The 11,551-nt window shown below is 54.0% G+C and overlaps 1 protein-coding gene across 3 annotated transcripts; it reads right to left on the reverse strand.

Moving 5' to 3' along the window:
• Window positions 1-301: 301 nt before the first annotated feature.
• ABHD11 (abhydrolase domain containing 11) lies at window positions 302-2,523 on the reverse strand (the record flags this gene model as incomplete). Of its 3 annotated transcripts, none has more annotated exons than XM_080702247.1 (6): window positions 302-434; window positions 665-846; window positions 954-1,124; window positions 1,270-1,443; window positions 2,097-2,232; window positions 2,399-2,523. In XM_080702247.1, the coding sequence occupies 6 exons, from the start codon at window positions 2,521-2,523 to the stop codon at window positions 302-304; spliced, it is 921 nt and encodes a 306-aa protein (XP_080558373.1). The 3 variants fall into 3 exon arrangements, with proteins under 3 accessions (XP_080558373.1, XP_080558374.1, XP_080558375.1); XM_080702248.1 differs by having other exon boundaries at window positions 2,097-2,210; window positions 2,398-2,523; XM_080702249.1 differs by lacking the exon at window positions 954-1,124.
• Between the last annotated feature and the right edge of the window lie 9,028 nt (window positions 2,524-11,551).

Genomic DNA, 11,551 nt, shown 5'->3' on the forward strand with positions numbered 1-11,551 from the left:
GAGCGGGTCCAGAGACAGCTGCAGAGAGAGTCCAGGGACACTCTGGGTACCCACGGAGACCCCGGTGCTGCCAGGAGCCCCCAGGCCTGGTTTCGTCAGAGTCGGTGGGGGCGCTGGTGGTGAGAGCTCAGCCTGGGAACTTTGGGAGAACTGTCTTTATTCATTAAAGCTGGAGGTCTGACCACCTCTGCACCCCTGTGCCCTCTTGGTGTCTGTCTGAGTCCGTCTGTGTGGAAATATGGAGCAGGCTACAGGGCCATGAAGCCTGGGGTCTCCTGCACCTTCTTGCAGGTGGCATCTCCTAAACCAAGAAGCCTCGGATGGCAGCCATGAAGTCTTGTGGGCGCTCAGCGTGGACCCAGTGGCCAGCGTTAGGCACAGTCTGTATCTGGGCCCGAGGAAAGAGCCGCTTAATCTCAGGGTGGTGGCTGGGACTGTCCACCGCAGAGAAGGCCATTGAGAAGGAGTAAAAGTGGAACAATGGGGAGAGAAAGAGACAGGCAGAGGCAGGGTGGGGAGAGATGGAGAGCTTCATGAGCCCACGTGCCCAGGGGCCTTTCCAGGCTCTTGGCTACCCCTGCCCACACCCAAACCCTTCCCAGGCAGGCTCCCCAGGCTGGGGACTAAGTGAGGACACACCCCTCCATGGCCTGGGCTGGCTTACGGTACAAATTCGGAGTTTCCACCAAGGAGGAAGAGGGTTGGCCCAGAGTAGGATTCCTGTCGAACGGGGAAAGCCATGATCTTGTCCAAGTGCTTCGCCAAGGCGCTCAAGTTTACCCTCCACACGAAGCGCCCGTCTACCTCTACCAGGTTGGTGAGCAGGAACTGTCGCACAGCCGTGTCCTGCGGGAGCTGGCAGTTGGCGGTGGCCCCTGTGAGGCCCGGGGCCACCATTCCTCCCTTGACAGGTCCTAGTCTACAACACTGGGGTGGTGGGTTGGCTGTATCACCTGGACAACAGAGCTGAGCTGCTTATCGGCCAGTTTTCGGGCTTGGGAGCGCGGCACTTCACCAGGGATATCTATGGCCCTCATGGCTGCCACGTAGGCTGCGAAGTTGGAGACAGCTGTGGTATTCACTGGGCTGATATCCACAGAGATCAGACGTTCCACCAGCTCTGGCTGTAGGAGAGAACTGGACTGGGGAGCAGTCTCAGGGCAGGCACAACCTGAATTCAGCCACCTAAGACTTGTATGAGTCCCTGGTTACCTGCTGGACACTAGGGTCTATAGTAGATAGGAGGAAGCCCCAGATGGGGCAGCTCACCCTCTGTAGTGCCAGCAGCATGGCCGTCTTTCCTCCCATGCTATGGCCAACGAGGACGCAGGGCTCCAGGCCTAGCTGGGGCAGGAGGCCCTGCAGGTCCTGGCTCATGGCCTCGTAGCTCACATCTGAGCTGTGTGGGCTGTCACCGTGGTTCCGAGCATCGACTGTCAGCACCTGAGGAGTGGAGTGAGATGGGCAGAACTGGCATCCACATTCTGGGTGTGGACAGCCAAAGGCCTGGTAGGGATTGCAGACTGAGGTGTATGAAGACCTGGGGACAAATCCTGATAAGGGGGCGCAGCTCAGATGGTGCCCACACCCAGGAGGCAAAGACGCAGTACTTGGGATCAATATTCTAGGAAAGAGAAGACCCAGTGTAAGCACATCTCTGAAGGCCTGAGCTGGCTAGATGGCAACCCCTGAAAAGGTCAGGAAAGAGACCCCAAGAATTTCCACTGTAGCTGGTGCACAGAAAAGTGTTAGAGGTGTTGAGCTCCTTGTCAGCCCTGGGGAAAAAGGAAGGGCTGACCCTTCCGAAGGGAGGGTGTTAGTGGAGGCTACTCAGTGTGGGGCAGGCAGATGGAGACCTAGCACATGGATGAAAGACTTGGTAGGTGGCAACATGAGGGGATATGAATGCGGGGTCACCCCGGGCCTGGGTTGGTCCATGTGGCCTCCATCCCTGGAAGGACTTCTTTCACTTCTGTTTCAGGGTTACCTAGTACTGAAATTCTCCAGCCAGGGCCCTGTATAAGGGCCACAGGATGTCTCCGAGGCTCCGCCCACTCATCCCACCCCACCAGACCCCACCCCACCCAGAAGCTCACCCTCCGGCCAGTCTGCTGGGCCAAGGCCTTGGCGATGGAGTTGAAATTGGTTTTGCTGCCGAAGAGCCCATGCAGAAAGACGATGGCCGGGAGGGTCACCTCTCCGTCCAGAAGCTTGTAGGACAGCGGCAGCGGCCTGGTGGGAGGAGACCAAGGGGACCAGAAGAGGCTGGGGGAGGGGCTTAGGGAACGGCCTCAGAGAGGGCGGCCTACGGGGAGGAGGAGGAGGGGCCATCTGAGTCAGACGAGAGCTGGACGAGGAGGAGCGGAGGGTTGCTGCCCTCCGGGCGCCCTTGACTGACCTCGGCTCGGCGTCCCTTCGACTGCTGCTGCTGCTGCTGAATGCGACGGGCACCCTGGAGGAGCTGGGAGCAGAAGGACCGCGCGTCCCACGGGAGACCCTGCAGGCTCGGGCCCAGGGGAGCATGCTTGCAGCCGCTACCCAGCGCGCACCTCGTGGGGTACGCGCCGCCCACGCTCCGCCTCCCGCCTCCGCTCGGAGCCCGGCCCATTTCCGACTATAGCCCCGCCCCGTCCCCTAAGCCCCGCCTCTGGTCCCGATTTTTACATAATCCCGGAGCCAGCGCGGCCCCGCCCCGCCCCGCCCTTACGTGATGACGCAATCCCGGCAGGCGCCGGCGGGCGGTGCCCTGGCCACGCCCCGGGCGGAGCCACTCGAGACTCTGATCCCACCTTTCCCATTTCCCCTGGGCTCTCTGCCCCGGGGCCTGGCCCAGCGATCTGGGAATCCGGGAATCCGGTCCGTGCCGCTCCAGTTGTCCTCAGTTCAGGGCGCCAGCTCCCGGCGGCTGCGGGGCGGGGCCTTGCGGGCGCCCGCCCCCACCTGGCCAGCTCCTTTGGCCTCACGCACGGCGCTGGGTGGGTGCCAGGCTTCCTGCACCGCCGGCGCGGGCGCCAGGCGCCAGGAGTGGCTCTTGTCCCGGAGCCAGCTTGGTGGCGCCATGCTCCACAGCTGGGGGCCCAGGTAGGCTCGATGGAGCATGAGCGCCTTATCCATCCTGAACTCCCCTCTAGAAAGAGCTGGGAAGCATTCTACAGGTCACCAACAACCAACCCCTCTGTCCCCTTCACTGATGGGGAAATTGAGGTGCAGAGAGGGCGAATGACATGTCTAAGGAGCAGAACCTTATCCTCCGTCTGGTCGAGTTCCCGGTGCGAGTAGTCTAGGGTGGGAACCCGAGGCCAAACCCCAGTTAGGTGTTAGTACGGTTGCAAGCATTTGCTGGACTGAACTGAAATGGCCCAGGCCAGCTTCCGGTGATTTACCAGCAGAGAAATAGGCAGTCCTGACCCTCCCACCTCCAGAACTCAGCACATCCTGCATGGAAGTTTGGTCCCTGGAGAATCCAGCCTACGGCCACCTGTCCCAATCTGGGGTAGGTTGTTTCAGGTCTGAGCTGGCTCCCACCGCAGTCTATTCTTCACCAGTTCCAAGAGTAGCTGCACTTTGTGCGGTTGACTTAATCAAGGTATTCTTCTGTTCAAGAGCCTTCAGGGACTCGCTGTCCTGAGGGGAGAGTTAAAACTCTTCTAGAGCAGTGAGCCTCCTCAAGTGGTATCCTTCCTGTACCCTACCAGGCACCCTGCCTTTATGTATTTATGTATTTATTTATTTGTGGTACTGGGGTTCCTGGAAGCCCTTCTACCTCCGGGCTACACTCCCAGACCTGTTTTATTTTTGGAAACAGGGTCTCTTAAGCCAGCGCGGCTGGCTTCGAACCTGCGAGAGCCTACGCCACCACGCCCGGCCTTGCACCCTGCCTTTAGCCAGCTACACCCCCAGCCCTTTTAATTTATGTTGAAACAGGGTCTCCCTAAGTCGTTGAGAGCATCATAAGTAATTGAGGCTGCCTTGGAAGGCCTATCCTCTGGTCTCAGTCTTCAAGTACTGGGATTTAAGTTGTGCACCACCACATCCAGCATCCTGCCTTTATTTATTTACTTATTTTTTGGTGTGGTGGTGGGGTTGAACTCAGGGGGCATTGTAGCTGTGAGCCCCACCTCCAGCTCTATCATTTTTTATTCTGAAACAGGGTCTTGCTAAGTTGCTGAGGGCCTTGCTATGTTGCTGAGGCTGTCCTTGAACCTGCCATCCCCTTGTCTCATCCTTCCAAGTAGTGGAATTACAGGTGCACACCACACCTGGCATCCTGCCTTTAGTCTTTTTTTTTTTTTTTTTTTTTTTATCGGTACTGGGGATGGAACCTAGGGGCATTTTACCTCCGAGCTCCACCCCCCGGCTCCATTTTTTATTCTTTATTCTGAAACAGGGTCTCACTGAGTTGCAAAGGGCCTCACTAAGTAGCTGAGGCTGTCCATGAACTGTGATCCTCCAGTCTCTACCTCCCAAATACTGGGATTACAAGCATGTGCCACCATGCCTGGCTCCTGCCTTTAGTGTGTGTGTGTGTGTGGGGGGGGGTATTGGGGTAGAACCCAGGGGCTTTTCTACCTCCAGGCTATACTCCCAGACCTATTTTATACTTTATTTGGAAACAGGGTCTCACTAAGTTGCTGAGAGCCTCACTAAGTAGCTGAGGCTGGCTTTGAACCTGTGTGATCCTCCTGTCTCAGCCTTCCAAGTACAGGGATTACAAGCCTGCACCACTATGCTTGCTCGGCTCTGGCTTTATTCTTAACTCTCCCTCTTTTTGCTAAAGTGCTGGGTTTGCCTTCTGAGATCTATACATCTGTCAAGGCTCAGGAAAACTGGCTCCTCCTCAAGTCTTCCCACATTTCTGAGTTGAAAACTCATCTCTTTCTAAGCTGAATGTGAAAGGCATTAGCCAGTCTATGGTGCAGTCCTACAGAATTTGCTTTTCCCATGTCCACCCCAGGCTGGGGGCTCCTGAAGAAACAGAGCTACTTCCCCCCCTCCCCCCAGAACTGGGGATTGAACCCAGGGGTATTCTACCTCTGAGCTACACCGCCAGCCCTATATTTTATCCTTTATTTTTGAAACGGGGTCTCACCAAGTTGCAGAGGGCCTCACTCAGTAGCTGAGGCTGGCTGGGAACCTGCGATCCTCCTGTCTCAGCCTATCGAGTACTGGGATTCCAAGCGTGAGCCACCACGCTGGCTACAGGGCTACATTTTGTTCCTTTGGTGCAAGGCATCATTGTAATTTTCCTAAATGGTCCTCGAGGGATTCAAGGGCACCTGTGAGCACTTGGAGGCAGCTTCAGCTCCTGCCCCTTCCAGGAAATAACACCGTGGCCCCCGGAGAGACCCTGGCCTCTCCCCTCTCTCTCGGCAGGCCTGAAGCTGGAAGCCGTGTCGTCTGCACTTCCTTTCCTTACCTAGGGGGATCCAGCAGATGTTTTGCTCTGATCTGAGGAGGGCGCTGAGGTCACTGGGGACTCTAAAGACACCAGGTGGTGGGATCCTTTGTTGACAGCCGCGCTATTAGAGCAGTGTGGAGTGCACCTGAGCCCTAGTTGGGGCTGGTCCAGGCCTGGAAGGGACCCGGGAGGCTGTTGTTCTGCAGTTGGGGATGAAAGGAGTGGGGGGGGCGCTGATGTTGGAAACAAATTTCCATGGAATCATAAGAAAAGATGCACATTTGAAAATGGCTCAACAAAGCAAATTTTACTTTTGCAACAAGGGATCCTGCCACCAGTAAAGTTAGGTAGGTAAGAACAACATGGCAGAAAACTACTGGATGTTTTATTTTCACCGCGGGGCTCCTGTGCTGTGCTCTTATTGGTGGGAGTGTGGCCTCACCATCTTTACATCATTGGCTAAAGGGGTTGCTGGGGGAGGGGTTGGCACTGGCAATTTCCAGGAAATGCTATCTTTACAAAAAAATACAAGCTCACACATGATTATACAATGGCAGTTCTACAAAATAGAGGCTTAGTCAAGCTATTCTTTTGACAGAAAAGATCTAATTATATTCTCACACTGATGATTCAGAAGGGTACTATTTCAAAGGTGTTTTCAAACAGCACCCACCATACCAGCCTACTGTCTAGCTGGGTAACCTGGGCCTGGCCCATGTATGACCTTTGACTGTCTCCCCAGAAGCCAGAGATCCCTGACTCTAGGGGCAGAGGCAGCCTTCAGACAAATAAGTCCCAAGCCCCAACCCTGTCACATTGGTCAGGGCCTGGTAAGCAGAAAAACCAGTTGGTTTGAGGTTTCCATGTGAACATTCCAGAGAAAGTAGGGGCAGGGATGGGGGTGGGGGCCATAGCTACCTGCCAAGCACTCTGATGTTGAAAAAGGTCCCCCCACCCAGGGGTGCCCATAGCTCCCCAGCTGCTTGAAGAGCTTTTGGTGGTAAGGGTCTCCCTCTGGGGGTCTCAGTTTCCAGCCACCGGGATGGGGGAGGCCTTCTGGAGCCCCATGGAGGTGGAGAGAGTACACTTCTGCATCTCAAGGCTTCCTGGGGAGGGGGGAACCATCCTGATTTCACTAGGGCGCAAGGGAGATGAGGAAGGCCAGGTAAATCCAGCTCCCAGTCACTCAGCGTCTGGGTGGCCCAGCCCAGATTCCTTTCTAAGATCTGCCCTCCACCAACCCTAGAGCATGCTCCTGTATTCTGTCCCTGCTGGTCTGGTTAGGGGTTAAGAACTAAAAGAGGTTTGGCCTGCGGCGGCAGCGGGGACCCTACACACTGAGGTAGTGGCGGTGTTGAATGGGTTAAGGCGGGAGGCGGCCGGTGTCCCATAACCACACCTGGCCCAGTATCGGTCACGTGGCCGGGGTTTCACCTGCCCCACTGAGCGGGGACAATCAGGTTGCTTGTTCCGCCACCTGTCGCCATGGTGACAAGAGTGCGCCTGGGGAGGTCACGGGGCAAATTCCTGCTTGCTGGCTGGGTGGGACAGGGGCGTCTGCGGTGCTATGTTCTGTCAGGGGTTCCCCATGGGACTGCCTTCCCAGGGCTCCCTGTGCGACACCCCACCAGCCTCTTCCTGTTTTGTTGCTTTGTTTGCCCGACTTTGTTCTTCCCAGATTTGGATCCCGAGTTTATTAAGCTGCCAGGACTTTCATATACGTTATCCGGCTTAAGCCACAAGGCAGCTTTTCCCAGTGGGAATGGTAATAATCCCCGCAGATCGGCTGCCTGCTGTGCCTTCCTGAGCCACAGCGCTTTGAGAACATTCTCCCCCCTGCAGCAAACGGCAGAGACTTGGAGACTTGGAGACTTGGAACTCCGTTATGGGCCGGGCACCTTCCTAGACAGGGATCAAAACAGTAAATCAAGGAACCACACAACAGTGGATTGTGTGGTGTATTTGTTTTCTTTAGAGCAGGTAGGCAGGCCCCTAGGAGGCGGGGACCACAAAGATCCTCCTGCAGTTTTGAGGAGCTGGGCGTGGAGTCGCGCACGCCTGTAGCTCCAGCATTTCACACGCCTGTGTTCCCAGCACTTGAGAGGCTTAGATAGGAGGAGCACAGGTTCGAGGCCAGTCCTAGCAATTTAGCGAGACCCTCCGCAATTTGGCTAGACCCTGTTTAAAATAAATAAATAAATCCGGGCGTGGTGGCGCACGCTTGTAATCCCAGCGCTTGGGAGGCTGAGACAGGAGGCTCGCACAGCTTCGAAGCCAGCCTTAGCTACTGAGTGAGGCTCTCAGCAACTTAGTGAGACCCTGTTTCTAAATAAAATATACAATAGGTCTGGGAGTGTAGCCCAGAGGTAGAAAGCCTCTGGGTTCCAACCCAGTACCACCAAAAAATATAAATAAATAAATAAATAAATAAATAAATAAAAGAGGGCTGTGGTTGTGTCTCAGAGGTAGAGTGCCCTGAGTTCAATCCCTAGTATAATACACACACAACAGAACACCTCCAGGGCCCCCTCTGTCATCCCCATGACCCACCCAGCACCCTTTCCAGGCCCACAGATTCATCTCTTGGTTTCATCTGCCCGCACCTCTACTCCAGATCCTTGGATGGGCTCCTGCTAACAGCCAGGCATGTCAAGTTTGTTTTCTGCCTCCAGACTCATATGCAAGTCCAAGTGTCCCTCAGGAAAGCTGTCATCACACACAGATGCCTCCGTCCAGCAGGCAGGGTGAGGATACCTTCCCTTTTGGAGTGGATGTCGGGGGCAGTGAGAGTGGAATGACCAGCCTTTAGAAATGCCAGCCTGCAGGATACAGTCTGGCCTCTGCCTGCATTTTGTTTGGTGCTTGCTTGGGATTGAACCCAGGGCACACTTTACCTCTGAGCTATAGTCTCAGCCCTTTTTATTTGCTATTTTATTTATTTAATTTTATTTTTTGCAGTACTGGAAATGGAATCCAGGGGCATTGTACCTCCGAGCTATACCTCCATCCCTATTTTTTAGTCTTTTCATTTTTTTTTAAAATAGTACTGGGAATGGAACTCAGGGGCTTACTACCTTCAGGCTATACCCCAGACCTATTTTACATTTTATTTTGAAACAGGGTTTCACTAAGCTGCTGAGAGCCTCACTAAGTAGCTGAGGCTGGCTTTGAACCCGTGCGATCCTCCTGTCTCAGCCTCCCAAGTGCGGGGATTACAAGCGTGCGCCACCACGCCCGGCTTAGTCTTTTCATTTTTTGAAACAGGGCGTCAATGTGTTGTGAAGGGCCTCGCTAAGTAGCTGAGGCTGTCCACGAACCGCTATCCTCTGGTCTCTGCCTCCTGAATGCTGGGATTACAAACCTGCACCACCACACCTGGCCCTTATTTGCTCTGTGTGTGTGTGTGTGTGTGTGTGTGTGTGTGTGTGTGTGTGTGTGTGTGTGTCTGGGGATGGAACCCAGAGGCATTTGACCTCCGAGCTACACCCCCTACCCTATTTTTTATTCTTTATTTTGAAACAGTCTCACTGAGTTGCAGAGGGCCTCGCTAAGTAGCTGAGACTGTCCGTGAACTGCGATCCTCCAGTCTCAGCCTCCCGAATGCTGGGATTTCAAGCGTGCGCCACCACGCCCGGCTTCTTATTTGCTATTTGGAGATAGGGTCTCAGTAAGTTGCTGAGGCTGGTCTCAGACTTGAGAGCCTCCTGCCTCAGCCTCCACGCACGGCTTCCACCTGCATTTTGGAACCCTTATCTATTGAAGACGTATAGCCTGGTGGGCACGGGGGATGCAGGAGTAAGCCCAGGTGAACTCAGACCCAAGATCCTGGTGGCTGTGCACTCACACATGGAGGGAACATACAAGGAAGAAAGAAAAGCACGCCACCAGGACGCTGACCTGGCCCTAGGGCAGGTAAGGCAGCTCTGCCGAAGACACTTACATGAAGACCTGAAGGCTGAGTGGGAGGAGTTGGCCAGGTGGAGGGGTTATGGCAGGGAATGTTCCAGAAGTCAGAACACCGTATGCCGTGGTGAAGCCGTCCATTCTCCCCATGCAGACCTTCAGGCAGACCACGGGCATTCTACCTCTGAGCTACACCCCAGCCCTGTTTTAATATTATTATTATTATTTTATTTTTGCGGGTCTAGAGATGGAACCCAGGGGCATTTGACCTCCAAGCTACACCCCCTGTCCTATTTTTTATTCTTTTTTTTTTTTTTTTTTTTTTTTTTTGTTGGTACTGGGGTTCCTGGAAACCTGCTACCTCCAGGCTACACTCCCAGAGCTATTTTATATTATTTTTATTTGGAAACAGGGTCTCTTAAGCCAGCGAGGCTGCCTTCGAACCTGCGTGATCCTCCTGTCTCTGCCTCCCAAGCGCAGGGATTACAAGCGTGCGCCACCACGCCCTGCCCTTTTATTCTTTATTTTAAAACAGGGTCTCACTGAGTTGCAGAGGGCCTCACTAAGTAGCTAGGACTGTCCGCAAACCGCGATTCTCCGGTCTCAGCCTCCCGAATGCTGGGATTACGAGCGTGCGCCACCACGCCCGGCTTATTTTCTATTTTGATACAGGGTCTTACAAAGTTGCTGAGGCTGGCCTCAAACCTGCAATCCTCCTGTCTTAGCCTCGCAAGTACTGGGGTTACAGGCGTGGGCCGCGGCGCTGGTGGGAGTCATTCTTGATGTTTCTTCCCTCTTACCTCTCCTCCTTCCCCAACTCAGTCCCTCACCTAGCTCTGTTTCCCAGGCAGATGGCTCTGATTTCTCTCCCTTGCTTTGCTACCTCTTCACTGGACCTGTCCATCTTGGCCCCTCTGGTCACTTCCCTACGCAGCAATCAGTCACCTGCAAGAGCTGTTCAGAGCGCGGAGCGCATTTCTCTGTGAACCGGTTTTGTTCTTCGCTACCTGCTCCTATTTTGGTGCTCATCGCCCCAGGGGCTGCATGTGGCATCCCTAAGAGCGGAAGAGCTGGTTTATGTGTTTTCAGAGTTGCAGCCCTTCGGGGAAGGGATGCTCTGCAGAGACAGCACAGCAGCCAAGAATGGGGAGGGGGGCCTGCCACCTGTGCCTTGGCAGGGTCCCCAAAGAGGAATGGCTTACGGACCTACTAGCCAGGCAGGCATGGAGGCAGCTTGAAAAGAATCTCTCCCCATCTTCAGCCCAGAGTAGACACCATGCCAGCTGTGGATCAGAGGGGCCACTGAGACTCTGTCTGACTTGTCCTCCCACCCCACCCCCTGTGTCCCTCCAACAGATTTGGTCCTGTGAGTATCCTGGAATTGTGGTCCTTGGGAGGTTTGAAGTAACCCTGATTTCCAGCGGCCCCAGCAGACTGGGACACCCAGGAGGGAGCCCAGGATGAATTACAGAAAGTAAAGCCCTTACACAACGACGTCTGGGGACTGACTTTCGTAATTGCCAGAACACTTACATACATGCAGGTATCAGTCCACAGCTGACTTTCTTTTTCAGTCAACAATTTAGTCATTCATTCATTGGACAAATATTTACTGAGCCCTTGTGAATGCCAAGTATGCTTTATTTATTTACTTATTTATTTATTTTTGTGGTACTGGGGATCAAATTCAGGGGCATTCTACCTCTGAGCTATACCCCCACCCACAGAATGATTAATTTATTTATTGGTGCTTGGGATTGAACCCAGGGGTATTCTACCGCCAAGTTACACCCCCAGTCTTATTTATTTATTTATTTATTTATTTATTTTTTGCAGTACTGGAAATTGAACCCAGGGACATTCTACCTCCGAGCTACACCCCCAGCCCTATTTTTTTTTTTTTTTCAGGTCTGGGAATGGAACCCAGGGGCACTTGACCTCCGAGCTACACTCCCTGCCCTATATTTCTTATTCTTTATTTTGAAACAGGGTCTCACTAAATTGCAGAGAGTCTCACTAAGTAGCTGAGGCTGTCTGTGAACCGCAATCCTTCTGTCTCAGCCTCCCGAATGCTGGGATTACAAGTGTGTGCCACCATGCCTGGCTCCTATTTTTTAGTCTTTATTTTGAAACCGAGTTGCAAGGGGCCTCACTAAGTAGCTGAGGCCGATCGCAAACTGCCATCCTCCGGTCTCCGCCTCCCAAATGCTGGGATCACAAGTGTGCTACACCACGCCTGGCTTTATTTTT

The sequence above is a fragment of the Muscardinus avellanarius genome (assembly GCF_963383645.1).
Source record: "Muscardinus avellanarius genome assembly, chromosome: 10".
In the NCBI taxonomy this organism is placed as follows: Eukaryota; Metazoa; Chordata; class Mammalia; order Rodentia; family Gliridae; genus Muscardinus; species Muscardinus avellanarius.